At 54.3% G+C, this 25,804-nt stretch overlaps 1 protein-coding gene across 3 annotated transcripts in view; it reads left to right on the top strand.

Moving 5' to 3' along the window:
- Positions 1-25,804, top strand: part of ARHGAP39 (Rho GTPase activating protein 39) — a 59,513-nt gene that overhangs the window by 23,347 nt on the left and 10,362 nt on the right. For all 3 annotated transcript variants that reach the window (XM_061438087.1, XM_061438088.1, XM_061438086.1), the window contains exons 3-6: positions 730-1,164; positions 6,394-6,477; positions 16,500-17,856; positions 19,482-20,043. In XM_061438087.1, coding sequence (XP_061294071.1) covers positions 730-1,164; positions 6,394-6,477; positions 16,500-17,856; positions 19,482-20,043 — 2,438 coding nt within the window. The remainder of the gene's footprint in view (positions 1-729; positions 1,165-6,393; positions 6,478-16,499; positions 17,857-19,481; positions 20,044-25,804) is intronic.

Raw genomic sequence — 25,804 nt, forward strand, 5'->3', positions numbered from 1 at the left:
ATCCCAGTGCTGGTGAGGACCAGGGCCATCACAGAAGTGGTATTTAAAGGATTGTTATTTGTGTAGAAACTTGGAAGCAGAGTAAAATATGCTATCTACCTATCAGCTGGAGCACACTGTGATATCAAACACATTGGCATTCAAATTGCCTTATTCTGAATAGTTTTAATTTACACTTTTTTTTTTAAGGACCTTAGCTGGATGACAGGCTTGTCCTCGGGGCGGGGTGTGTTTGGGGGGCTTCTAGGGGAACCAGCTCTGCTTTTGACTGGGACAGTGCAGCGATGTTGGCATCCCCTCCCGCTGCGGGTGACGGGTGGCGCTGGCAGCCAGTGGTGGCTGCTGCTAAGAGCAGCCAAGCATCCGGGAGGGACGTGACGCAGTCTGGGAGGACGGTGAGCAGTACCCGTGGCCCAGCCCCCTGTGGACAGGGAGCCAGAACCCAGGGCAGCCCTGACGTGGGGCCGGGCTGGAGACCCCGCCACCCAGGGCTGGGCCCTGATGAGCGTTTAGAAAATCGGGAGTGGATGGAATTTAGGTAAGCTTTGGCTTTACTCTGTATGTGAGAAGATTTCTTGCTTTTGAGGCTGGCAGACAGGAGGAAGGTCTGGTGCTGGATACGCCAGTCCGCGGCCGTGGGGCCCAGAGCATGTGGCCTGACGGGCGGGATCCTTGGTCTCGGGATGGGTGGGGTCCCCCAGCCCTGCCTAATGCTGCCCTCTCCCCAAGGCTGGAGTGGGTGGAGATCATCGAGCCGCGCACGCGCGAGCGCATGTACGCCAACCTGGTCACCGGCGAGTGCGTGTGGGACCCGCCGGCTGGCGTGCGCATCAAGCGGACCAGCGAGAACCAGTGGTGGGAGCTCTTCGACCCCAACACGTCGCGCTTCTACTACTACAACGCCAGCACCCAGCGCACCGTGTGGCACCGGCCTCAGGACTGCGACATCATCCCCCTGGCCAAGCTGCAGACCCTGAAGCAGAACACGGAGTCGCCGCGCGCCTCGGCGGAGAACAGCCCCGGGCGGGGCAGCAGCGTCAGCCGCGATGGCAGCACCAGCTCGTCCCTGGAACCCGAGCTGGACTCCGGCGACAGGGCGCCAGAGCCTGTGGGCCGCGCGAGCCGGCAGGCCACGCCAGGGATGGTGAAGGACGAGAGTGGCAGGTGAGGCAGGCCCCTGCACCCTGCCGCCTCTAGGGGACCACCCGCTCTCTTGTGCCCACCGGGGCAGAGCTGGCCAAGGCGCTCTGGGCCCTGCTGGGGCTGGAGTTTCTCTGGCTAATCGTGAAATTATTTGGTTCTCTCCACTGTGGGACGTGCTTCCGGGATGGGAGCACCCCAGAGCTGGCCCCCAGAGCTCCTGTGATGGAGGGGTGCCCTCCCCAGGTCCACCTGCCTATTGTTCTCTGGACGCAGATCCATGGGGGTCCATCGGCTGGCCCCACCTAACTCTAGGCCTCCCTGCCCGAGCTTGACTGACCTCGCCAGCACTGAGGGCGAGAGGTGAGGGCATCACCCCTGTTTTGCAGAGGAAGGTCTGAGGCGGTCGGCAGTGGGGCAGAGCACTGTCCTGGGTGCCCCCAGGGTGTCGACTTGTCCAGCAGCCACTGTGGCTGTTTTCCCTCCTGGTCTTGCAGACAGTGAGGCCATGGACACCTGGGCTCCCACCCCCTGCTGCTTGTGCACCCCAAGTGCCCATATGGCAGAGCCTGAACCCCAGGGAGCTGTTCCCCAGGGCCAGCACTCAAGGGTCCCAGTCCAGAAGAAGTGGCTGGAGGGCATGTGACCTGGATAAACCCTGACAGGCTGGAAGTTACCAGAAAGAAGCCAGGGAGGAGCAGGAATGGGACATGGGCCTTGGAGACCAGGCAGGCTGGGTTTCACCCGGGGACAGTGGAAGTCACAAAGTAGTCGAAAGCCGACTTAGGCTGTGGGTCTGTTTGCTCCTGGGAGGATGACATGCCAGGCCGGGGGCGCAGTGCCTGTGATGAGGGTGTGCAGGAGCCTGGCACGCACAGGGCGGGGCTGTGGGCAGGGGCCTGGGCACGCAGGCCGGAGAAGCCTGAAAAGGTTGCTGGGAGTTGTCCTCATGAAGCAGAGCCTGGGATGGTCCCCAAGGAAAAAGCTAGTGAGTAAGGTTTAAAGACAGCCCTGCATCCCTCTGGTGTTCCGGCAAGCTCAGACCGGTGCCGCCGCCTGTCCAGCAAATGTGACAGCCTCTGGGCCCAGGTCACCCGCGGCATTGCTGGTGGCGATTGCTGGCTCTTCGCTGCAGGCCGGTGAGGGGCTGGACTCTTCTTAGGTTCTGTTGGCAGACGTCCTGTGGGCAGGGGTGTCCTCTTCCCAAAAGTGTCCAGGGTGTGGTATGGTGACTCGGATCATGGTGTTACCTTCGGATCGGCCTCCCACGAGGAGCTTAGTTGGAGGTGGATTAGAATTGTGTTTAAACTGTGGGGCAGGTTGGGGACTAGGCACCTTGCTTGTGTCATTTTTTCCCATTCATGAAGGTAGTACATTTTATACATTTTCCCCCAAAGAACTTGCATTTTTTAAAGGTTTATTTTTAGATACCATATAAAGTCATATTGTATGATCATTACTGGTATTCAGGTACTACTTTTTAAAAATTAATTTTATGTATTTAATTCGTCTTTGACATCGCTGCACAGGCTTTTCTCTCGTTCCGGTGAGCGGGGACCACTGTCTGGTTGTGATGCGCAGGCTTGTCACTGCACGGCTTCTCTTGTGGGCATGGGCTCTGGCGCGCGGGCTTTGGTAGTCGTGGAGCACGGGCTCAGTGGTTGCAGTCCCCGGCTCTAGAGCACGGGCTCAGTGGTTGTGGCGCAAGGGCTTAGTTGCCCCGTGGCACGTGGGGTCTTCTCAGGCCAGGGATCGAACCCATGTTTCCTGTGTTAGCAGGCAGATTCTTTAGCACTGAGCCACCAAGGAAGGCCCCAGATGGTATATTTATACGTCACTCCTGTTTTCACACTTGTTGAGCTCTTATTACAAAGTCGAGCACACTGTCTCCAGAGTTGCCTGTGATTCTGCCAGCTGTCCCAAGCTGGCCGGTTCTCCCCGAGGAGGTGGGGCCAGGGAGGCAGGCAGGCCGATGGCCCCGCGACCCTGTGGTTTGGGCTGGGACGTCCCTTTCTCTTACTAGCTTCCCAGCGTGAGTGGATGGGGAATCCTGTCCAGTATGTTTCTTTGTCTTGTGGGTTGAATTTGCCCCGTCCTGTTCTCAGCACCTGTGAATGTGACCTGGAGACACGGCTGTTGTGGATGCCGTTGGTTAAGCTGAGATGGGCCCTCCTGCAGTGGGCAGGGCTCTGACCCCTCAGGACTGTTGTCCTTGCAAGAATACGGAGACGCACAGGACAACACCCTGCTGGCCGAGGCAGACAATTTCTCTTCTCTGTTAGCTCTAGGATTCTCTGTGTGTTTGTTAGGTCAGATCTGTTCATTGTATCAGTTGAGTTCTTTACTAAGTTTTGGTCTGCCGAGACACGTGGATTCTGGGAGGTGAGTCCCGCTGGGTGGTGGGAGTGGTCTGTCCCTTCTTCCTGTCTCCTGCTGCTGCTGCCCTTCTGCATGGAAGCTGTGGGTCGGCTCCAAGGAGGTTTGCAGTCAGCTATTCCCAGCACGTTTCCCTGTGTTGTATCGCTGATGCTTTCTGCCTTGACTTGTGCTTTGGAACCAGGGTCAGCCACTTCCCCATGGTTTGTATTTGCCCCTGAACAGCCATCCTCACGTGTATTAGGTGTGTTCCTCCTCAGGGACCTCTAGGGTCTGGTCACCTTCACCTGTTCTAATACTTGGCCTTAGTGTGGTGGGATGGTTGTGGGGTGCTTTGTGGGGACCCCTGATGCAGCAGAGGATGTGGTGTCACCTCAGCAACTCCAGGTTAGGCCCTTCCCGCCCCTTCCTCCTGTGCATTCCCATGTGCTCCACACATGCATTGCTGCCCAGTGTGTTCCTGGGTGCCCCTCCAGGATGCTGCATTCACCCCACAGCCTGGGGAAGCCTGCACCCCTGCTCTGCACCTGGGGCCCATTGGGGGCCTGGGGCAAGTGCTGGGCAGGCAGAGCCTCAGGGGTGTGAGGCAGCTGCTTCTGCAGACCTGCTCCTGCAGACTTGCTCCTGCTCAGTGTGTGGGTGGCTTCACCCCACAGACCCCCCCCCCCCCATGCCTGCTGATGGGTCCCTAGAGCCCTTGATTTTGATGCAAGCAAGTTTATTGTAATTTTCACCTTGTTTGTGTTTAATGTTTTGTTTAAAAAGTTCTTTCGGGCCTTGGACCAAAGGTATTTGCTTACGTGTCTTGTGTTAACTGTGGTTTTTGCACGTTGTGGCCTGCATCCGCCCACACCACGTGCTGCCCTGTACCCTGGCCGCGCTGTCCGTGTGCTCTCTCAGGGGCCATCACCTCTCAAGCCTCAGTGCTGGGAAACATTCCTGTCTCCCTTTGTATTTACGACCATCTTAGCTAATTGTGGGCATTCCTTCTACCATTCAAGGCCTGGAGTTCAAGCTCCTCAGAAAACCCAGGTGGCTTTGCATGCTTAATAGACTAGTTCAGTGTGAACATAATGTTGGTTGGCACTGAGACACCAGAACATTCACGTGACTGGCTTTATTGCGCTGTTCTGGAACCAGTAGTGGAGCTCAGAAAGCGTGTCTCCTGTGTGGGAATGGGGATCTTGCCTCTTGTTCCAATTTCGGCAGTATGAGAAGGAGATGCTGAAGAAGCTTTATGCTGCTTATGACTCAGACATCCATTGTCATCAAAATGACTGTTGCAGTCTCAGTGTCTCATATAAGCACTGTTTGCCTTATAATTTTAGGTTGAATTCATTGAGAAACATTGTCAAATCTAAAAAAACCCCTCACATTCAATGTTTGATGATAGTAGTTGAGAAGAATCTTTTCTCAAAGAAAAAATTTCAGTCTAGGCCATGAGTTTTTTAAACATTGCAGCAAAGCTTTCTGTATCCAAGCTTTTAAATTGCTGTGTGGTGGGTCAGATTGGGATATTTCCCTTCTGTTCCTGACACAAACCTGTGGGACCATTGACGACCGAGTCCAGGAGGGCAGAGGATGCTGGCGGCCTGTGCGGCTGCCTCACAGCTCACGACGGGCTGCTGAGCTCCTGTCTGCTGCTGGGGCTCACCGTGCCCCCTCAGCGCCAGCCTGCACCCTGTGCTGGCCCCCAGCGCATGTTTTAAGCATGGTCAGTCGTGACAATCTCAGCTGCACTGCAGGCTGGACTGAATAGTGTTTCCTCAGTTTTTTGGTAGTGATTTCACCTGCAGGCGTTCTGCAGAGGTGACGCGTGGAGGCCAGTTCCCCAGTCCTGTCGCACTCAGCTGCGACCCCTTAGTGCAGCAACAGCCTGGAGTAGCGCCAGGAGCCCCGGCACCCCCGGGGCCCCGCTGCCGAGCGCTCTCACTGTCCTTCCCTCTCCCCAGCACTGTCCGTGCCTCAAGGCTGCTGGTCTAAAGCAAGCCTGTTTCCTCTGGACACGTGCCTTCAGCTGCCGTTGTCGGCGTAGTTTGATACTTGTCCTCCGTGAACAGCGTGGTTGCTCTCCCTGCTGGGCTAACAGATGAGCTGCTGGGAAGCACATGTGGTGTGAAGATCCCTTCCGTTTTCATTAAAGTAATTCTGCTGCGACGAGATTCCCGTCTTGGGCTCTGACCGCTGTGCACCTTGCAACCCTCCAGTGGGGCCGTGTGTCTGCCTGGCCCAGCGGCACAGAGCCTGCACGCCGGCAAAGGCAGAGCTGTCCAGGCCCCCATCTGTGGCCGGCAGATCGGCCTTGTGGGGGCACTCAGGCTGCTGAGTTGTGGCCGCACCCGGGACCTGTGGTGTGCTGAGTGGTGTGGCCACACAGGACTGTGTTCCCATGATGTGCTCCTGACAGACACTGGAATTTGAATTGCATGTAAAAAATTCATTGCCCACTTGCTGTACAAAACCAGGCACTGGAGCTGGATGAGGCCCACTGGCTGTAGTCAGCTGCCCTCCAGCCTGAAGTGGAGTGCAGGCTCCCCACCATGGCCAGCCCAGGGGCCCTGGCAACCAGGCCCGAGCCCTTCTGTGCCCCACTCCATGCCCCCTGGTCCAAGCCCAGCCCGGAGGCCACCGGCCAGAGCTCCAGCTCCTTGCTGGGCCTGGGGCTGTCCTGGGTGAGGCAGTGGGCTCCATCGGGGCATCGTGGGAGGGGGCAGTGAGGGTGCAAGAAACCCTGCCCAGGTGCAGGCAGACCTGTGGGAGGAGCTGTGGTGAGAACCAGAGGGCTGCACTCGTTCCGCGGCGTGCAGCGTGGACCCGCTGTGTCTCTAAGCGGTTGTACTTCTGTTCACGTCTCCTGTTCACTCTGCTGCATTTCAGCTCCTCACCGTCAGGAGTGCTCCTTGAGAAGGACTACGAGGTTTACCGGGACTACAGCGTGGACGGCCACCTTCTCCACTGCAGGTAGGCCCTGCCTCAGGCCTGTCCATCTCCTGGCCGGGGGTGGTTTTCCTGGCAGCTCTCGGGTGAGCTGGAGAAGGGTCTGGCCCAGCAGGAAGTGACCAGCTGGACGTGCAGAGCGTGCCAGGCCCTGCCCTGGCCCGTGGGACACAAGGAGAGGCTGTTGGGCCACTGTGTGGTGTGGAGTACTGTTGTGTCCATGGTACTGGCCCTGGTGGATCCCTTGGAGGTTCCTTAGTGTGTGGTCCCCCCCAGAGCCCCAGGCGCATCAGAAGCGTGGCTTCCCAGGCCACATCGGGAAGACTGGTGCCCACCAAGTGGGGCAAGGAGTCTGGCTGCCCTCGGGCCTGGGTTGGCCTTGCTGGGTGTTGGGGTTTCTAGATTGAACGCTCAGGACCCTGGGCACAGCAGCAGCAGGCTGAGCAAGGGCCTCCCCTGGGTTAGCTCGTGTGTCCAGGCTGGAGCAGGCACCTCATCCGTAGCTGATGGGGGATGGACGGGGTGCCGGGCCTCTGGAGGTGGGGATTTGGAGCGCGAGGGGCCTTTGGCAGTTTGCTCAGTTTAGAGATCGAGACTAGGTTTGTTGATACAGGGAGGGATCTAAGCCTGCCTGGGCCAGCAGTGCGGCTGTGTCCACGGGTGTCCTCACTGGTCACCGGGAGACTCGGGTTTGACTGGGGTTTGTGGGCACAGAGCTGATGTGGTCTCGTGGCCTGTGAGCGGGGCCCACATCGGGGGCAGAAGCTTCCCTCCGAGGCAGTCCAGGTCCCGTTTCCTGCTGCTCTTCCAGGGCGCTGAGCATGGAGCAACGCTGCCCTGTTGAGGCACCTCCAGAAACAGGCAGGAGGTGGTGGGAGGGGTCTTTCCCCTGGGTGTCTCCTCCCCAGCAGAGCCAACAAGGAATTGGGGCTGAGAGAAAAGGCCGGGCCTCCTCCTGGGTCTGCGGGTGGTGGTGAGGGGCTGCGGGGGTCGTCCTGTGGGAGGGAAGGTGATCAGGGGCTGGGAGAGAAGCACAGGACTCTGCCTGGGCCTTGGGGCGCTGAGGGGCATCGTCTCTGGGCCGCTGGGGGCGCGTTTCCTGAAACAGGCCGGCACCCGCCTTCGTGCTGCCCCGTGCCTGCCTCTGCCTTGGCTCCCTCCTATTTGGTTGCTGCAGCCCTGCCCGCATTTGGTGGGCAGTGGACCATGTGCAGTGTCTCCTGTGTGCCCCTGCTGAACCAAGACCGTGATTTTCCACGCGTCCTGCTTTTAGTCCTCGCAAGATCTCGTGAGGACTGGGGTGGAAGTGGGAGGTGATGCCCCACAGCCCAGGAACTACAGGCTGGAGTTCAGCCCTGGATCTCTCAGACTCCAGGGCTGGTTCTCCAGGTCTGCAGGCACACCTGCCGTCCTCTGCTCTGCTTGGCTGGCCTGTGCGGCTGGCCAGGAGCAGCCTCTGGCAACCAAGAGCTGAATTCCCAAAGGGAGCCTGCCTCCCGAGCCCTGCTCGCTCTTACCCTGGTTCTCTCAGTCCTGCCTTACCCACGGCCAACAGTTAGGACTTGTGGCTCAGTCAGAGGACAGAGGCACAGGACCAGAGTACACAGTTCGTTTCTTTGGATACTTGGGCTTTCTACTTTCTGTGATGGTGGATTCACTTACCTGAGACCAGCCTGTACAAGAACAAAATAGACCAAATTTCTGCAGGCATCAGAGATCCACAGAGGAGCCAAGACCTGTGGCCGTGGTCTGACAGCCAGGGCAGTCCAGAAGACGTGATTCTGCCTCAGGAGCCTCAGAGGGGACAGGAAGGCTCTGAACAAGGCTGTGCACACAAGCTTGTTAACCTTGGCAAAATAAACCAATTCCTTAAAAGATACAGTTTACCAAAACTCATAGAAGAAGAAATACACAATCTGAATAGGTCTATATCTGTTAAAAGAGATTGAATCAATAATTAATAATCTTCCAAAAAAGAAAGCAGAAGTTCTGAATGGGTTAACTGGTGAGTTCTACTAAACATACATGGAAGAAATTTTATGAGTTCTGTACAATCTCTTTCAGAAGATAGATGCAGAGGGACTACTTTCTTGTTCTGTGAAGCCAGTATTACTCTAATATCCAAATCAGAAAAACACAAGAAAACTACAGACCTGTCTCTCTCATGAACATAGATGTAAAAATCCTCAAAAATATGTTAGGAAATCAAATCTACCAATGTATCAGATCAGATCAGTTGCTCAGTCGTGTCTGACTCTGCAACCCCATGAACTGCAGCACGCCAGGCCTCCCTGTCCATCACCAACTCCCAGAGTTCACTCAGACTCATGTCCATCGAGTCAGTGATGCCATCCAGCCATCTCATCCTCTGTCGTCCCCTTCTCCTCTTGCCGCCAATCCCTCCCAGCATCAGAGTCTTTTCCAATGAGTCAACTCTTCCCATGAGGTGGCCAAAGTACTGGAGTTTCAGCTTTAGCATCATCCCTTCCAAAGAAATCCCAGGACTGATCTCCTTCAGAATGGACTGGTTGGATCTCCTTGCAGTCCAAGGGACTCTCAAGAGTCTTCTCCAACACCACAGTTCAAAAGCATCAATTCTTCGGCGCTCAGCCTTCTTCACAGTCCAACTCTCACATCCATACGTGACCACAGGAAAAACCATAGCCTTGACTAGATGGACCTTTGTTGGCAAAGTAATGTCTCTGCTTTTGAATATGCTATCTGGGTTGGTCATAACTTTCCTTCCAAGGAGTAAGCGTCTTTTAATTTCATGGCTGCAGTCACCATCTGCAGTGATTTGGGAGCCAGAAAAATAAAGTCTGACACTGTTTCCACTGTTTCCCCATCTATTTCCCATGAAGTGATGGGACCGGATGCCATGATCTTCGTTTTCTGAACGTTGAGCTTTAAGCCAACTTTTTCACTCTCCACTTTCACTTTCATCAAGAGGCTTTTGAGTTCCTCTTCACTTTCTGCCATAAGGGTGGTGTCATCTGCATATCTGAGGTTATTGATATTTCTCCCGGCAATCTTGATTCCAGCTTGTGCTTCTTCCAGTCCAGCGTTTCTCATGATGTACTCTGCATATAGGTTAAATAAACAGGGTGACAATACACAGCCTTGACGTACTCCTTTTCCTATTTCGAACCAGTCTGTTGTTCCATGTCCAGTTCTAACTGTTGCTTCCTGACCTGCATACAGGTTTCTCAGGAGGCAGATCAGGTGGTCTGGTATTCCCATGTCTTTCAGAATTTTCCACAGTTGATTGTGATCCACACAGTCAAAGGCTTTGGCATAGTCAATAAAGCAGAAATAGATGTTTTTCTGGAACTCTCTTGCTTTTTCTATGATCCAGCGGATGTTGGCAATTTGATCTCTGGTTCCTCTGCCTTTTCTAAAACCAGCTTGAACATCAGGAAGTTCACGGTTCACATATTGCTGAAGCCTTGCTTGGAAAATTTTGAGCATTACTTTACTAGCATGTGAGATGAGTGCAATTGTGCGGTAGTTTGAGCATTCTTTGGCATTGCCTTTATTTGGGATTGGAATGAAAACTGGCCTTTTCCAGTCCTGTGGCCACTGCTGAGTTTTCCAAATTTGCTGGCATATTGAGTGCAGCACTTTCACAGCATCATCTTTCAGGATTTCAAATAGCTCAACTGGAATTCTATCACCTCCACTAGCTTTGTTCGTAGTGATGCTTTCTAAGGCCCACTTGACTTCACATTCCAGGATGTCTGGCTCTAGGTCAGTGATCACACCATCGTGATTATCTGGGTCGTGAAGATCTTTTTTGTACAGTTCTGTGTATTCTTGCCATCTCTTCTTAATATCTTCTGCTTCTGTTAAGTCCGTACCATTTCTGTCCTTTATTGAGCCCATCTTTGCATGAAATGTTCCTTTGGTATCTCTGATTTTCTTGAAGAGATCCCTAGTCTTTCCCATTCTGTTGTTTTCCTCTATTTCTTTGCATTGATCGCTGAAGAAGGCTTTCTTATCTCTTTTTGCTATTCTTTGGAACTCTGCATTCAGATGCTTATATCTTTCCTTTTCTCCTTTGCTTTTCGCTTCTCTTCTTTTCACAGCTATTTGTAAGGCCTCCCCAGATGGCCATTTTGCTTTTTTATATTTCTTTACCAATGTATAAAAAGAATTATATATCATAACCAAGTGAGATTTATCCTAGGTATGCAGGGTTGGTTCAGCATTTGAGAGTCAATATAATCCATTACATCAGTAGGCCAAAGATGAAAAATCATAGCTCAGTTGGTAAAGAATCTGCCTGCAATGCAGGAGACCCCAGTTCAATTCCTGTGTAGGGAAGATCTGCTGGCGAAGGGATAGGCTACCCACCCCAGTATTCTTGGGCTTCCCTTGTGGCTCAGCTGGTAAAGAATCCACCTGCAATGTGGGAGACCTGGGTTCGATCCCTAGCTTGGGAAGATCCCCTGGAGAAGAGAAAGACTACCCACTCCAGTATTCTGGCCTGGAGAATTCCATGGACTGTACAGTCCATGGGGTTACAAAGAGTTGGACATGACTGAGCGACTTTCACTTTCACTTATGATCATATCAACAGTTGCAAAAAAAGCGTTTGGTAAAATCCAACAGCCAACCTTAATTTAAAAACAAACTCAGTAAAGTAGAAATATGTGTGTGCTTAATTACTTCAGTCCCATCTGACTCTTTGCAGCCTCATGGACTGTAGCCCACAAGGCTCCTCTGTCCATGGGATTCTCCAGGCAAGAACATTGGAGTGGGTTGCCATGCCCTTCTCCAGGGGATCTTCCCAACCCAGGGCTCAAATCTGTGTCTCTTACATCTCCTACATTGGCAGGTGGGTGCTTTACCACTAGTGCCACCCAAAAAGAGAGGAACTCCCTTAACTTGATGAAGAATATCTGCAAAAAATTTACAGCTAACATCATACTTAGTAGTGAGAAGCTCAATGCTTTTCCACTAACATCAGAAGCAAGGCAAGGGTTTCCCTTCTGACCTCTGGTGCTCAGCATTGTATTGGAGCTCTTTGCTAATGCAGTAACACAAGAAAAGGAAATACAGAGTATACAGGTTGGGGAGGAAAACATAAAACTGTCTTTGCTTGCAGATGACTTGATCACCTATGTAAAAAATCTTAAAGAATTGGCAAACTCCTAGAACTAAGTGGTTGTAGCTAGGTAGTAAAATATAAGCTAAATATGCAAAAGTCCATTGCTTTCATATATACTAGCAACGAACAAGTGGAATATGAAGTTAGAAACAGTAGCATTTACATTGGTATCACCCAGAATGAAATACTTAGGTGTAAATGTGACAAAATATGTACAAAATCTATGTAAGGAAAACTGTAAAATTCTGATGAAAGATATCACAGAAGAACTAAACAAGTGGAGGAAGGACTCCACTCTTTCCAACTTGACCTATAGATTCCATGCAGTCTCAGTCAGAATCCCAGCAGGTGGTTTTGTGGATATTGACAAAGCAATAATTAGATTTCTCTAGAGAGGCAGAAGACCTAGGACAGCCAACACAATATTCAAGGAGGACAAAGTTGGAGGAATAATACTACCTGAGTCCCAAGACTCCCTGTAACGCTGTTGTAAGCAAGACAGGGTGGTGTTGGTAAAGAATAGACACATTAATGGAATAGAATGGAGAGACGACCAATCAGTTCAGTCGCTCAGCCGTGTCCGACTCTTTGCGACCCCGTGAATCGCAGCACGCCAGGCCTCCCTGTCTATCACCAACTCCCAGAGTTCACTCAGACTCACATCTGTCAAGTCAGTGATGCCATCCAACCATCTCATCCTCTGTCATCCTCTTCTCCTCCTGCCCCCAATCCCTCCCAGCATCAGAGTCTTTTCCAATGAGTCAACTCTTCGCATGAGGTGGCCAAAGTACTGGAGTTTCAGCTTTAGCATCGTCCCTTCCAAAGAAATCCCAGGGCTGATCTCCTTCAGAATGGACTGGTTGGATCTCTTTGCAGTCCAAGGGACTCTCAAGAGTCTTCTCCAACACCACAGTTCAAAAGCATCAATTCTTCGGCGCTCAGCCTTCTTCACAGTCCAACTCTCACATCCATACATGACCACAGGAAAAACCATAGCCTTGACTAGATGGACCTTTGTTGGCAAAGTAATGTCTCTGCTTTTGAATATGCTATCTGGGTTGGTCATAACTTTCCTTCCAAGGAGTAAGCGTCTTTTAATTTCATGGCTGCAGTCACCATCTGCAGTGATTTTGGAGACAACCAATAGACCACCATGAATATTATCAGCAGACCTTTGATGAAGGGGTAAAAGGAACGCAATGGAGCCAAGATGGTCTCTTAAGAGACGTTGCTGGAACACCTGGACATCCACATGCAAGAAAGTGAATCTGGATGTAGACCTTACACCCTTCATGGAAATTAACTCAAGATGGATCACAGACCTGAATGGGAACACAAAACTATCTCCTAGAAGGTAACAGGAGAAAACCCAGATGACCTTGGGTTTGGCAATGACTTTCTAGGTATAACATTAAAGGCACGATTCATGAAAGAAACAATTGATAGGCTGGACTGTGTTAAAATTAAAAATTTCTGCTCTGCGAAAGACGAACTAGGAGAAAATGTTTGCAATAGACACAAATGATAAAGGACTGTAATCTGAAATATACAAAGAATTCTTAAAATGCAGCAGTAAGAAAACAACCTGCTTTTAAAATAGGCCAAAGAGCTGAACAGACACCTCAGCAAAGAACCTATACTGTTGGCACAGAAAAGCATGTGACAGATGCTCCACATCACTTGTCAGCAGGAAATGCAAAGTGAAACAAGAGTGAGATACCTCTGCAGGCCTGTTAGAGGAGCCAGAAGGCGGACACTCTGACACCAGGTGCTGGCGAGGGTGTGGAGCAAGGGAACCCGCGGTCAGTGCTGGTGGGAGCGCAGGAGGCTGCAGCTGCTAAGACTGAACACAGGGACTTCCCTGGGGTTCAGTGGTTAAGAATCCCCCATTCCAAGGCAAGGGGAGTCAGGTTCAGTGTCTGGTTGGGAAACTAGGTTTCCACATGCCACAGAGCAGCTAAACCCGTGCACCCCAAGTACTGAGCCCATGCACCACAGCCGCTGAGCCCACGTGCCACAACTACTGAGCCTGTGTGCCATGACTGGAGGACGCCTTTGCACTGCAGGGAAAGATCCAGCATGATGCAATGCAGATTTCATGTACTGCAACCAAGACCTGACTCAGCCATAAATAATAAATATATTCTTTTAAAAACCTGAATATACTCTAAATGATTTGGCAGTACTGCTCCTTGGTATTTACCAAAATGAGTTTGACATTTTATGTTCATATCAAATCCTGCACACAGATGTTTTTAGCATCTTTATTCATAGTTGCCAAAACAAGATGTCCTTCGGTAGGTGAATAGAGAAGTAAACAGTTGTCCATCCAGACAATGGCTTATACAACACTAAAAAGAAATGAGCTGTCAGCCGTGAAGAGTCACCGAGGAGCTTAAGTGCATGTCACAAAGCGAAGACACCAGCCTGAGAGCCTGCACACTGCGTGATTGCACTCCTGACATTCTGGAGTCAGAGTATGTAGGTTTTCAGATTGCCTTTTTTGGAGGCCAAAGATTTGCTCATTGATTTGGCATCAGAGATGCCTCCTATGGAGACAGTGAAAAGATCAGTGGTTGCCAGGGATTTGGGGAGGGGGATGAACAGACAGAGCATGTGGGTTTGGGGGGCAAAGAAAAATGCTCTGTACAACACTACAACGGTGGATACGTGTCTCTACATTTATGCAAACCCACAGAATGTACAACAGTAAGAGTGAGCCCTAATATCAACTAAGAATTTTGGTTGATTATAATGTGTCAGTGCTGGTCCATCAGTTGACAGTAGATGTTCTGTCTCTTGCGAAATGCTGATAATCGGGGAAGCTTTGTGTGAGTAGGTGCAGGGGGTACGTCGGAAATGTACATTTTTTTCTGCTCGGTTTTTCTGTGAACCTCAAAGTACTGTTAAACAAATTTAAATATCAATAGATATTCTAGAACTGAAAAAAATATAATAAGAAAACTAAGAACTCAGTAGATGGACTCTTAAAAGGTTAGTAAATTAGACGGTAGATCAGAAAAATGTCTGCAGTGTGGAGAGTCCAGGGGATGAGAAGCACAGGACACAGCCTGAAACTTTGTGGAGCTCAGTGCAGAGGACAGCACCTGACTCCCAGAGAAGGAGAGAGGAAATGGGATGGAAGTAATATTTTTAAAGATATGGTCAGGAGTTTCCAGAAATCATAAAATATGTCAGACCACAGACTGAAGAAGCGCTATGAAGCAGAGACACTGACGCAAAGGTTCCAGATGTAGAAGGAAATGTAGAAAGTGAAAGTCGCTCAGTCAGGTCCGACTCTTTGTGACCCTGTGGACTATACAGTCCATGGAATTCTCCAGGCCAGAATACTTTGCCCTCTCCAGGGGATCTCCCCAGCCCAGGGATCGAACCCAGGTCTTGCGCATTGCAGGTGTATTCTTAGAAGGAAGTCTTTAAAGCAGCTGGGAGTTTCTTGAGGGGGCAGTTGGAAGCGGGGAGCCTCGCGCACTGCTCCGGGCCTCTTGGTCTGCCGTGTCATGGCTGGTACAGCTGTGGGACGTGGGGCTGACCGTTAGTTGGTGGGCACGGTGTGTGATCAAGTCCCTGTATCGCCAGGGGCAGTGTCTCCGTGTTGTCATCAGGCAAATGAGACTCAGAAGAGCCTGAACACCCCTAGTGCCCCCTGCTAGGTGGAGGGGCCAGGGTCTGGGCACGCAACTCCCTGGGGCCACAGGTGCCCTTAGGAACAGGGAGCGGTTTTACCATCTCGGTCCAGGTGCGGAGTGCTGAGAGTGGCAGTGGGCAGTGCTAGCAGGGCAGTCAGCCCTTCTGGACTCATGGGGGCCTGTGGTTGGAGTCCAGGCCCTGAGAGGTGCTGCGCTGCGGGATGATCGGCTGTGTTGCGGGAGTGGGGAGGGTGCTAAACCCAGGATTCCAAAGCCACAGAGGCCTCTGGGAGCCCTCTGGTCCCCGGCGCTTCCGTCCAGGAGTGGTTCTGTGCCTGGTTCTGGCCTGGGACCAGAGCAGAACCTCTCACAAGGGCCCTGGAGGAGCGTCCCCATGGGCAGCAGTAGGAGAGCCCCCTGGAGGGCTGCCGGGCTGACCTGGGAAGTGTGTGAGGAGGGCTCCCAGGCCAGGGGGCAGCTGCTCCAGGCTGCACGACCCGGGGTCAGGGCCTCAGCAGTGAAAGGTTCACAGCTCATCACAGCACCCGGCAGTACCAGGCCCCACAGCCTGCAGCCCCTGGGGCAGCTCTGAAGAGGACAGTGAGAGACGACCAGGCCTTCTGGGCTGACCTCACACACCCGTGAGGTCAAGGGGGGTGGTCATGGGTCCAGGCTGGCGAAGGGGTCAGATTTCCACCTCACCCCGGGAACCTGCCCCCACCAGACTCCCCTCAGGTAACCTGCCCCCCCCCAGGACCTTCTCAGGTAACTATTCCCTCCAGGACTCCCCCCAGGACACCCCCAGGTAACCTGCTACCCCCAGGACCGCCCCCCCATGTAACCTGCTCCCCCCAGGAACCCTCTAGGTAACCTGTTACCCTCAGGACCCCCCTCCAGGTAACCTGCTCCCCCCAGGGCTCCCTCCAGGTAACCTGCCCCCAGGACCCCCCCCCCCCAGATAACCTGCCCCCTGGCCAACTCCCCAGGTAACCTCTCCCCAGAACCCCCCCAAGTAACCTGCTCCCCCCAGGAACCCTCTAGGTAACCTGTTACCCTCAGGACCCCCCTCCAGGTAACCTGCTCCCCCAGGATCCCCCCAGGTAACCTGCTCTCCCCAGGACTGCCCCCCACATAACCTGCTCCCCCCAGGTAACCTGCCCAGGACTGCCCCCCGCCCGCAACCTGCTCCCCCCAGGGCTCCCTCCAGGTCACCTGCCCCCTGGCCAACTCCCCAGGTAACCTGCCCCCCCAGGACCTCCTCAGGTAACCTGCTCCCCACCCCCTACCAGGACCTCCTCTCTCCGCTGGAACTCGGGCACCAAGGAGCGCATGCTCATCAAAGTTGCCGACAGGGAGCCCAGCTTCCTCTCCCCCCAGGGCAATGGCTACGCCCTGGACAGCCAGCCTGGGGGTCGCTCCCGCAGGCCCTCCGGAGGACAGCACTCGCCCAGCCTGCAGACCTTCACCCCTGATGCGGACAGCCCCGTCTTCTTCCCGGAGCGGAGGCCGTCGCCTTTCCCGAAGAGGGCTGAGCTAGGGAGCTGCTCCCCGCTGCTGGCCCAGCCCCGCCGGCCCGCTGGAGACTCGCAGCCTTCCTCACCACGCTACGCCTACGAGCCCCCCCTCTATGAGGAGCCCCCCGTGGAGTACCAGGCCCCGCTCTACGACGAACCCCCCATGGATGTGCAGTTTGAGGCCGGCTCGCCCCGGCGGTCTCCTGGCCGCAAGCCACCCAAGGCAGCCTCTGCGTCGCCCTACCAGCAGCTGGTGCTCACCAGGCAGAAGTGCCCCGAGCGCTACCTGAGCCTGGAGTACAGCCCTGCCGGCAAGGAGTACGTGCGGCAGCTGGTGTATGTGGAGCAGGCCAGCTCCAGCCCCAAGCTGCGGGCAGGCCCGCGGCACAAGTACACGCCTCACCCGGGGGGCGGCTCACTGTCTCTGCAGCCCAGCCCCTGCCTGCTGCGCGACCAGCGCCTGGGGGCCACGTCCTCGCTGGGGGTTGTGTCTGGGGACTATAGCAGCATGGAGGGGCCCGAGCTGCGGCCCGCCCCACCGCCCACGCCCCTGCCCCAGGCCCAAGACGATGCCATGTCCTGGTCTAGCCAGCAGGACACCATGTCTTCCACGGGCTACTCCCCCAGCACGCGCAAGAGGAAGAGCAGGAACCCCTCCGTGTGCCATGCTCCCAGCGCCCCGCCCGCTGAGGGCCCCGGGGACTGCGACCCGCTGAGCCAGCAGCCCCTGACGGATGAGCGGCCTCTGTGTGGACCCGGCCTGACGCCCATAAAGCGCACAGAGGGGGAGGCGGGGGACGGGGAAGGCCACCGGGGCCCGGCTGAGCCCTTCCTGGCACAGGCCCGGCTGGCCTGGGAGGCACAGCAAGCCCACCTGCACATGAAGCAGAGGGGCAGCTGGGACTCGCAGCAGGATGGCTCGGGCTACGAGAGTGACGGGGCGGTGCCGCTGCCCATGCCCGGGCCCGTGGTGCGTGCCTTCAGTGAGGATGAGGCACTGGCCCAGCAGGAGAGCAAGCACTGGCAGAGGGGTGCCTTGGACAGGCTCGCCTTCCCGCAGGTCCTGCTCGAGAAGAGCGTCTCCGTGCAGACCAGCCTGGCCTCCCCGGAGCCCTACCTGCACCCCTCTCAGGTAGGCACTCACAGGCGGGTCCTGGGCAGGGGTGGGGCAGGTCAGCACCCCGAGACGTGTGTGGCCTCACAGTTCCTGGCGGGCCTGAGGGCAGACGGTGGACGGCCGCCGGGGTCTCCACCAGCACAGAGGTCTCACCTCGGCTCCTGCTAACTGGGGAGCCAAAGGCACATCCTGATTCCAGGACGCAGAGGCAGCCACCCGCCCTCTGCTCCCTGAGCCTCTGCCTCCCACCTATGAACAGGCACAGTGAGAAGCTGTGCAGCTGGAGTGCCGGGCCCTCCTTGGTGGCCAGAGACTCCGGGGCCAGGCTCCTTAGGTGCACCCCCAGCCCTGGTGCAGAAGACATGCCATGCCCAAGAACCAGGACATCTTAGGTGGCCAGTGTTCCCTGGGGCAGGGCCACCTTAGTGTACTCCAGATTGGAGCGTTCAGAGCAGTGTCTCTGTCTGTGGCTTGTAACACAGGAGGGCATCAGGACAGACGGGCAGGGCAGGGGCAGGTGGTGGGTGGGGTGTGGGCAACTGCGTCCTGTGGCACCCAGCTCCCAGCCTGATCTGGACGGAAGGACTCGTGGGCTCCGAGGGCCTGACTGAGGTCCATGCCAGGTGCTGCCGGGTGAGGTGGCTTCCTGCCCCAGGGGTTGGGGAGGCTGTGCAGGTGTGGGCACGACCTGCCAGGAGAAGGAGGGGCCGGGGGCATCCCCCCTGCCTCTGATGCCTGGGAATCCTTGTGTGTTTGTTGGGGAGGTGTGGCAGTGGCGGCCCAGAGAAGGTTGCGTTCCTCTGTCAAGCACGGTTGGCATCTGGGGCTCTCTGTGTCCTTGAGGGGCTGCCCTTCCCACTTGAACCGGCAGAAGCCACAGCGCTCTCCCCCTTGCCCACCCTCACGCATGGTCGGCCCCCTGCCTGGGGGGCCGTGTGAGTCCGGGACGCGGCGTCCCATGGGCCACACGAGCTCCTCCTACTCCCAGACTGTGCTGGCCTCCCGACCCTTGGTCTTTGGACCAGGGTGGGTGCCTCCCAGAGGCCGAGCCCCCAGGGAAAAGTTGGTCCCGTCTCAGCCTCGTGAGGCACTTAGACCAGGGTGAGGATGGCGGACCATGGGTGGATGGGCAGACAGGTGAGGACAGCAGACATGGCTGAGGCGGGCGGACAGGGGTGAGGAGGGCAGACGGGTGAGGAGGGCGGACATGGACTGAGGCGGGCAGACGGGCGAGGTGGGCAGATGGGTGAGGAGGGTGGACATGGACTGAGGCGGGCAGACGGGCGAGGTGGGCAGACGGGTGAGGAGGGTGGACATGGACTGAGGTGGGCAGACGGGTGAGGAGGGCAGACGGGTGAGGAGGGTGGACATGGACTGAGGCGGGCAGACGGGCGAGGTGGGCAGACGGGTGAGGAGGGTGGACATGGACTGAGGCAGGCAGACAAGTGTGAGGTGGGTGGACAGGGGTGAGGTGGGCGGACAGGGGTGAGGAGGGTGGGCATGGACTGAGGCGGGCAGACTGGGATGAGGTGGGCAGAGCTGAGTCCCAGGCCTCTCTCCTCCAGCAGCATTTGGGCCTATGTGGGGTGGGGGCCACACTTCTCCACTGGCTGGCTCATGTGGGCCCCTCCGTCCCCCAGTCTGAGGACCTTGGCACCTGCGCCCAGTTCGAGAGCAGCCGGCAGGCCCGGAGTGTGATGCCCAGTGCCAGCTGCGTGTTCCCCACCTTCACGCTCCGCAAGCCGTCCTCGGAGACAGACATCGAGAACTGGGCCTCCAAGCACTTCAACACCCACACGCAGGGCCTCTTCCGGCGGAAGGTGTCCATCGCCAACATGCTGGCCTGGAGCAGTGAGTCCATCAAGAAGCCCATGATCGTGACCAGCGACCGCCACGTGAAGAAAGAGGCCTGCGAGGTCTTCAAGTTGATTCAGATGTACATGGGCGACCGGCGCGCCAAGGCAGACCCGCTGCACGTGGCCCTGGAGATCGCCACCAAAGGCTGGAGCGTGCAGGGCCTGCGGGATGAGCTCTACATCCAGCTGTGCCGGCAGACCACCGAGAACTTTCGCCTTGAGAGCCTGGCCCGTGGCTGGGAGCTTATGGCCATCTGCCTGGCCTTCTTCCCACCCACGCCCAAGTTCCACTCCTACCTGGAGGGCTACATCTACCGGCACATGGACCCTGTCAACGACACCAAAGGTAAGAATGGCCCAGGCGGGCACTGGCTCTGCCACTGGTTCAGGGGCGGCTGCGGCAGGTCCCCTGCCTGGGCTCAGTGCTGGGCCCGCAGGCAGCAGGCACACACAGGCACCGCCTCTCGAGGGCACACCCTTGGCTTCCACAGGGACACAGGGTCCTCAGGGATCCCCTCTCAGCACAGAGGCCCTGAGGAGAGCCGCTCCAGGTGTGCCGCCGTCCCGGCGCTGGCTGAGAGATGTGGCTGCATGTCACACCTGCATCCCCACCAGCCAGCGTCTGCTCCCTCCGAGGCCCCATCCCAGTGGCCCTGCCTGATCAGGGCGCTTACTGCATCCACCCCGGCTGGGCTCACACTGTCCCTTGAGGCCATTTCAGGAGGGCTTCTGAGAGCAGCAAGGAGCTGGGCACTTGGCCCAGCACCAGGGCTGAGGTGACCAGTAGGCTGTTGTGGTGCTGTGAGCTGAGATGGCCCTGAGCTGTGTCAGGGGTCAGAGGTTGGGAACGTCATAGCAGCAACCTACTGACGGCTGCCTGGGGCCGAGTGCAGGCTGCGTCTGGAGGCCATGTGTCAGGTCTGTGTGGCCCTGACCTGACCTGCGTGGGGAGGACGCTGGGCCACAGTCCTGCCAGCCAGGTGGTGCACGTCCTGGGCCTGGGCCAGCGCCAGGGTGGGGCTGCAGGAGCACCTGCCCATGCAGCAGCCGTCAGCCACCCTGTGCTCCTGAGTGTCCTCCGTGCTGTAGATGGCTTGGGGCGAGTGGTCACCTGGCCTGGCCTGACCAGGGCCTTGCTCCTGCCCAGCCGTGGGTGCCGAGGCACGTGCACACAGTGGGGAGGGCTGCAGGCAGTGTGGGTCCTGGGAGGCGCGTCAAGCACAGGGACCGTCCAACACGCCAGCCGTTGGGAAGCACATCTCGGAAGCCTTGACGTTTTCACTCAGGCGTGTACCTTTGGAAGCATGATCCCTGAACACCACAGACAGGCCTCCCCAGGTTGCTCCCGGGGTGAGGCAGGCGCCCTGGGTCTGTCTCTGTCCTCTCAGACCTTCCCAGGTGCAGGTGGGCCTTCAGTAGCTTCATGGTTCACCTCAGCCTCTTCCAAAAAGGACTTGAAATGTCCCTGCTGTGAGCTGGAGGTTTGGAAATGTGTTTCCACCACTTAGCACGCAGCCTGCGGGGCTCCAGCAGTGCTGCTGAGTGACAGCTGAGTGAGCGGTGGACAGAGGCCAGAGGCTTGGGGCCGGCCTCTCTCTCGCCGGGGCGCCTGTGCAGAGCCGGGCACTGCCCAGCAGGACAGTGCCGCTGGCTCCGCGGTCAGTGAGCCTCTGGCCTGACGTCTGTGCTGTGGGAGCCAGGCGGAATAGAGGCTCAGCCCGGCAGCCATGCTTGCCCAGCCCCGGTGGTCTCTGTCCACAGACCACACTGGGTCTGTGTGCTTCTGCAAGCTGGGCCCCGTGTCTGGGCTGTGGGGTCTGGTCTTACATCAGTGGCACAGGGTTGCCCTCCTGTCAGAGCCCTGTCTCCAGCTGTGAGACCCACTCCTGGGTGAGCACCAGCACAGAAGAGCGGCCTTGAGAGAACGTGGGTGCTGGCCACTGGTCAGGAAGACAGGCCCCCTCAGCCCAGGGGGACGAGCCTGGAAGGACATGCAGTCTGTCCCGGGAGCAGTGGTGAGGGCAAAGCTGAGCTGCTCCCGCACGCGGGGCCTCACCCAGCTGCTCCCTGCCTTGGCCTCAGAAGCTGTAGTTCATCTGCCAGCATATGTGTGACGTCTGCTGTGTGGTCACAACCTCGAGGGACCAAGGTACCGCACAGTGAACACAAGTTCATGTGAGCTCCTGCCCCCCTGGCTTAACCTCGTCTCATGTGATCGCATCTTTGTGCCAACCACCCCCAGGTGACTCACAGCTTGTGTGCCCTGGACCCCCCGAGCATGCTGACAGCACAGGTGTCCCAGGGGTTTGGCGACAGCACACCAACTGCAGCTCCTGCAGGAGCACCCTGAGGGACGCTCAGTGCAAGCGCCTCATGCCTGCAGCAGGCGTTTATCCTCCGGGTAAAGATAGCAGGCTGGACACGTACATTTACTTGCATCCCACCTTGAGTTCATGGTAAAAACAGTGAGGGAATCTTTTAAACACAAAAAAAGAAACCTCGCAAGGAAATGTGAAATACTGCAGTCACTATGGAAAATAGAATGGCAATTTCTCAAAAGATAAAAATATAATTAGTATAGGACTCCACAATTCCACTTATGAGTAAATACCCGAAATAATTGAAAGCAGAGACGTGAATAGATATTTGCACACCTGTGTTCATAGCACCATGTTCACAACAGCCAAGAGGTAGAAAGCAGCCAGGTATCCATTGATGGATGAACAGATAAAGTAGAATGTCATCTGTACATACAGTGGAGTATTATTCAGCCTAAATCAGTTCAGTTCAGTTTAGTCGCTCAGTCGTGTCCGACTCTTTGCGACCCCATAAACTGCAGCATGCCAGGCCTCCCTGTCCGTCTCCAACTCTTGGAGTTCACTCAAACTCATGTCCGTTGAGTCAGTGATGCCATCCAACCATCTCATCCTCTGTCATCCCCTTCTCCTCCTGCCATCAATCTTTCCCAGAATCAGGGTCTTTTCAAATGAGTCAGCTCTTCGTATCAGGTGGCCAAAGTATTGGACTTTGAGCTTCAACATCAATCCTTCCAATGAACACCCAGGACTGATTTCCTTTACGATGGACTGGTTGGATCTCCTTGCAGTCCAAGGGACTCTCAAGAGTCTTCTCCAGCACCACAGTTCAAAAGCATCAAGTCTTCGGCACTCAGCTTTCTTTACAGTTCAACTCTCACATCCATACATGACTACTGGAAACACCATAGCCTTGACTAGATGGACCTTTGTTGGCAAAGTAATGTCTCTGCTTTTTAATATGCTGTCTAGGTTGGTCATAACTTTCCTTCCAAGGAGTAAGCATCTTTTAATTTCATGGCTGCAGTCACCATCTACAGTGATTTTGGAGCCCCCCAAAATAGTCAGCCACTCTTTCCCCATCTATTTCCCATGAAGTGATGGGACCGGATGCCATGATCTTCGTTTTCTGAATGTTGAACTTTAAGCCAACTTTTTCACTCTCTTTCACTTTCATCAAGAGGCTCTTTAGTTCCTCTTCACTTTCTGCCATAAGGGTGGCGACATCTGCATATCTGAGGTTATTGATATTTCTCCCAGCAGTCTAGATTCCAGCTTGTGATTCATCCAGCCCAGCGTTTCTCATGATGTACTCTGCATGTAAGTTAAATGAGCAGGGTGACAATATACAGCATTGACATACTCCTTTTCCTATTTCGAACCAGTCTGTTGTTCCATGTCCAGTTCTTTTGCTTCCTGACCTTCATACAGGTTTCTCAGGAGGCAGATCAGGTGGTCTGGTATTCCCATGTCTTTCAGAATTTTCCACAGTTGATTGTGATCCACACAGTCAAAGGCTTTGGCATAGTCAATAAAGCAGAAATAGATGTTTTTCTGGAACTCTCTTGCTTTTTCTGTGATCCAGCGGATGTTGGCAATTTGATCTCTGGTTCCTCTGCCTTTTCTAAAAGCCAGCTTGAACATCTGGAAGTTCACGGTTCACATATTGCTGAAGCCTTGCTTGGAGAATTTTGAGCATCACTTTGCTAGCGTGTGAGATGAGTGCAATTGTGTGGTAGTTTGAGCATTCTTTGGCATTGCCTTTATTTGGGATTGAAATGAAAACCGACTTTTTCCAGTCCTGTGGCCATTGCTGAGTTTTCCAAATTTGCTGGCATATTGAGTGCAGCACTTTCACAGCATCATCTTTTAGGATTTGAAATAGTTCAGCTGGAATTCCATCACCTCCACTAGCTTTGTTCGTAGTGATGCTTCCTAAGGCCCACCTGACTTCACATTCCAAGATGTCTGGCTCTAGGTGAGTGATCACACCATTGTGATTATCTGGATCGTGGAGATCTTTTTTGTATAGTTCTTCTGTGTATTCTTGCCACTTCTTAATATCTTCTGCTTCTGTTAGGTCCATACCATTTCTGTCCTTTATTGAGCCCCTCTTTGCATGAAATGTTCCCTTGGTATCTCTTAATTTTCTTGAAGAGATCTCTAGTTTTTCCCATTCTATTATTTTCCTCTATTTCTTTGCACTGATCACTGAGGAAGGCTTTCTTGTCTGTGATGAACTGTGGACAGAGGTTCGTGACCTTGTACAGGAGACAGGGAGCAAGACCGTCCCCAAGAAAAGTAAATGCAAAAAAGCAAAATGGCTGTCTGAGGAGACCTTACAAAAAGCTGTGAAAAGAGAAGCGAAAAGAAAGGAGAAAAGGAAAGATATACCCATTTCAATGCAGAGTTCCAAAGAATAGCAAAGAGAGGTAAGAAAGCCTTCCTCAGCTTAAATAGGGAAGGAGATTCTGGCACAGGTTACGATATAGATGAACCTTGAAAACATTAGGGTGAGTGAATTAAGCCAGACCCCAAAAGACAAATATATGAATCTACCCATGAGGTCCTTCCCTGTGTGTGTTTAGTTGCTCAGTCGTGTATGACTCTTAGCGACCCCATGGACTGTAGCTCACCAGGCTCCTCTGTCCATGGAATTTTCCAGGCAAGAATACTGGAGTGGCTTGCCATTTCCTACTCCAGGGGCTGTTCCCGACCCAGAGACTGAATCTGCCTTTCCTGCATTTCAGGTGGATTCTTTACCACTAGCACCACGTGTCCCTGGAGCAGTCAAATTCGGAGAGACAGAACAGCGGTGCCGTAGGTTATAAGGAAGGAGAAAGGGAGAGTTGTTTGAGTCGTAGTTTCCACTGGGGAAGAAGCACTGCAGGTGGGTGGTGGTGGGGACACAGTGACACAAAGGATTAATAACCTGAACTGTACAATTGAAATTGTTAGAATGGCAAGTTTTATGGTATGTACATTTTATTATAATAAAAATACTAAAACCCACCAGGACAAAGACGAGGGAAGAGGAAAAACAATCATGTTTTGGAAGCTGAAAAGCAAATGGACAAGTGGTGAAAAACTCATTTGGCAGACCAAGAAACATGGATCCCAAACAGGTGGTGGGGAAGCTGAAAAGTTGAAGCAGTTGGCAAAGCCTGAGAAGTTCAGTAGCAGGGGCGAGCATCCTCCACAGTGGTGTGAAAGTGGGAGTGACCGTGGCGCTGAGAACAGAGGGCGTAGCTGAAGGTCTGCATGAGAAACAAAGCAGCCACACTTCAAGGATCTGGGTCGCAGAGCGGGTGTGTTATTTGCTGTCGTGTCCGACTCTTTGGGACCCCATGGACAGTAGCCCACCAGGCTCCTCTGTCCATGGGATTCTCCAGGCAAGAATACTAGAATGGGTGGCCATTGCCTTCTCCAGGGGATCTTCCCAACCCATGGATCGAATCCAGGTCTCCTGCATTGCAGGGAGATTCTGTACTGTCTGAACCACCAGAGAAGCCTAGAGCATCTGGACTCAAATGTCAGCCACTTTTTAAAAATAATCCATATCCTGAGCCATGAAGCAAGTCTCAGTAAAAGTTAAAGAATATGAGTCAAAGAAAGTGTGTCCTCTAACCACAATGGAATTAAACTGACAATCAGCAACACACAGATACCTGGAAAATCCTTGAGTATTTGGAAACTAAACATGATACTGAACAATTCATGGGTCAAATAAAAATGAAAAGAGAATATAGAAAGTATTTTGAACTGAAAGAAAATAGAAACAAAACATGTTAA

Source organism: Bos javanicus, chromosome 14 (assembly GCF_032452875.1).
Source record: "Bos javanicus breed banteng chromosome 14, ARS-OSU_banteng_1.0, whole genome shotgun sequence".
Classification (NCBI taxonomy): Eukaryota; Metazoa; Chordata; class Mammalia; order Artiodactyla; family Bovidae; genus Bos; species Bos javanicus.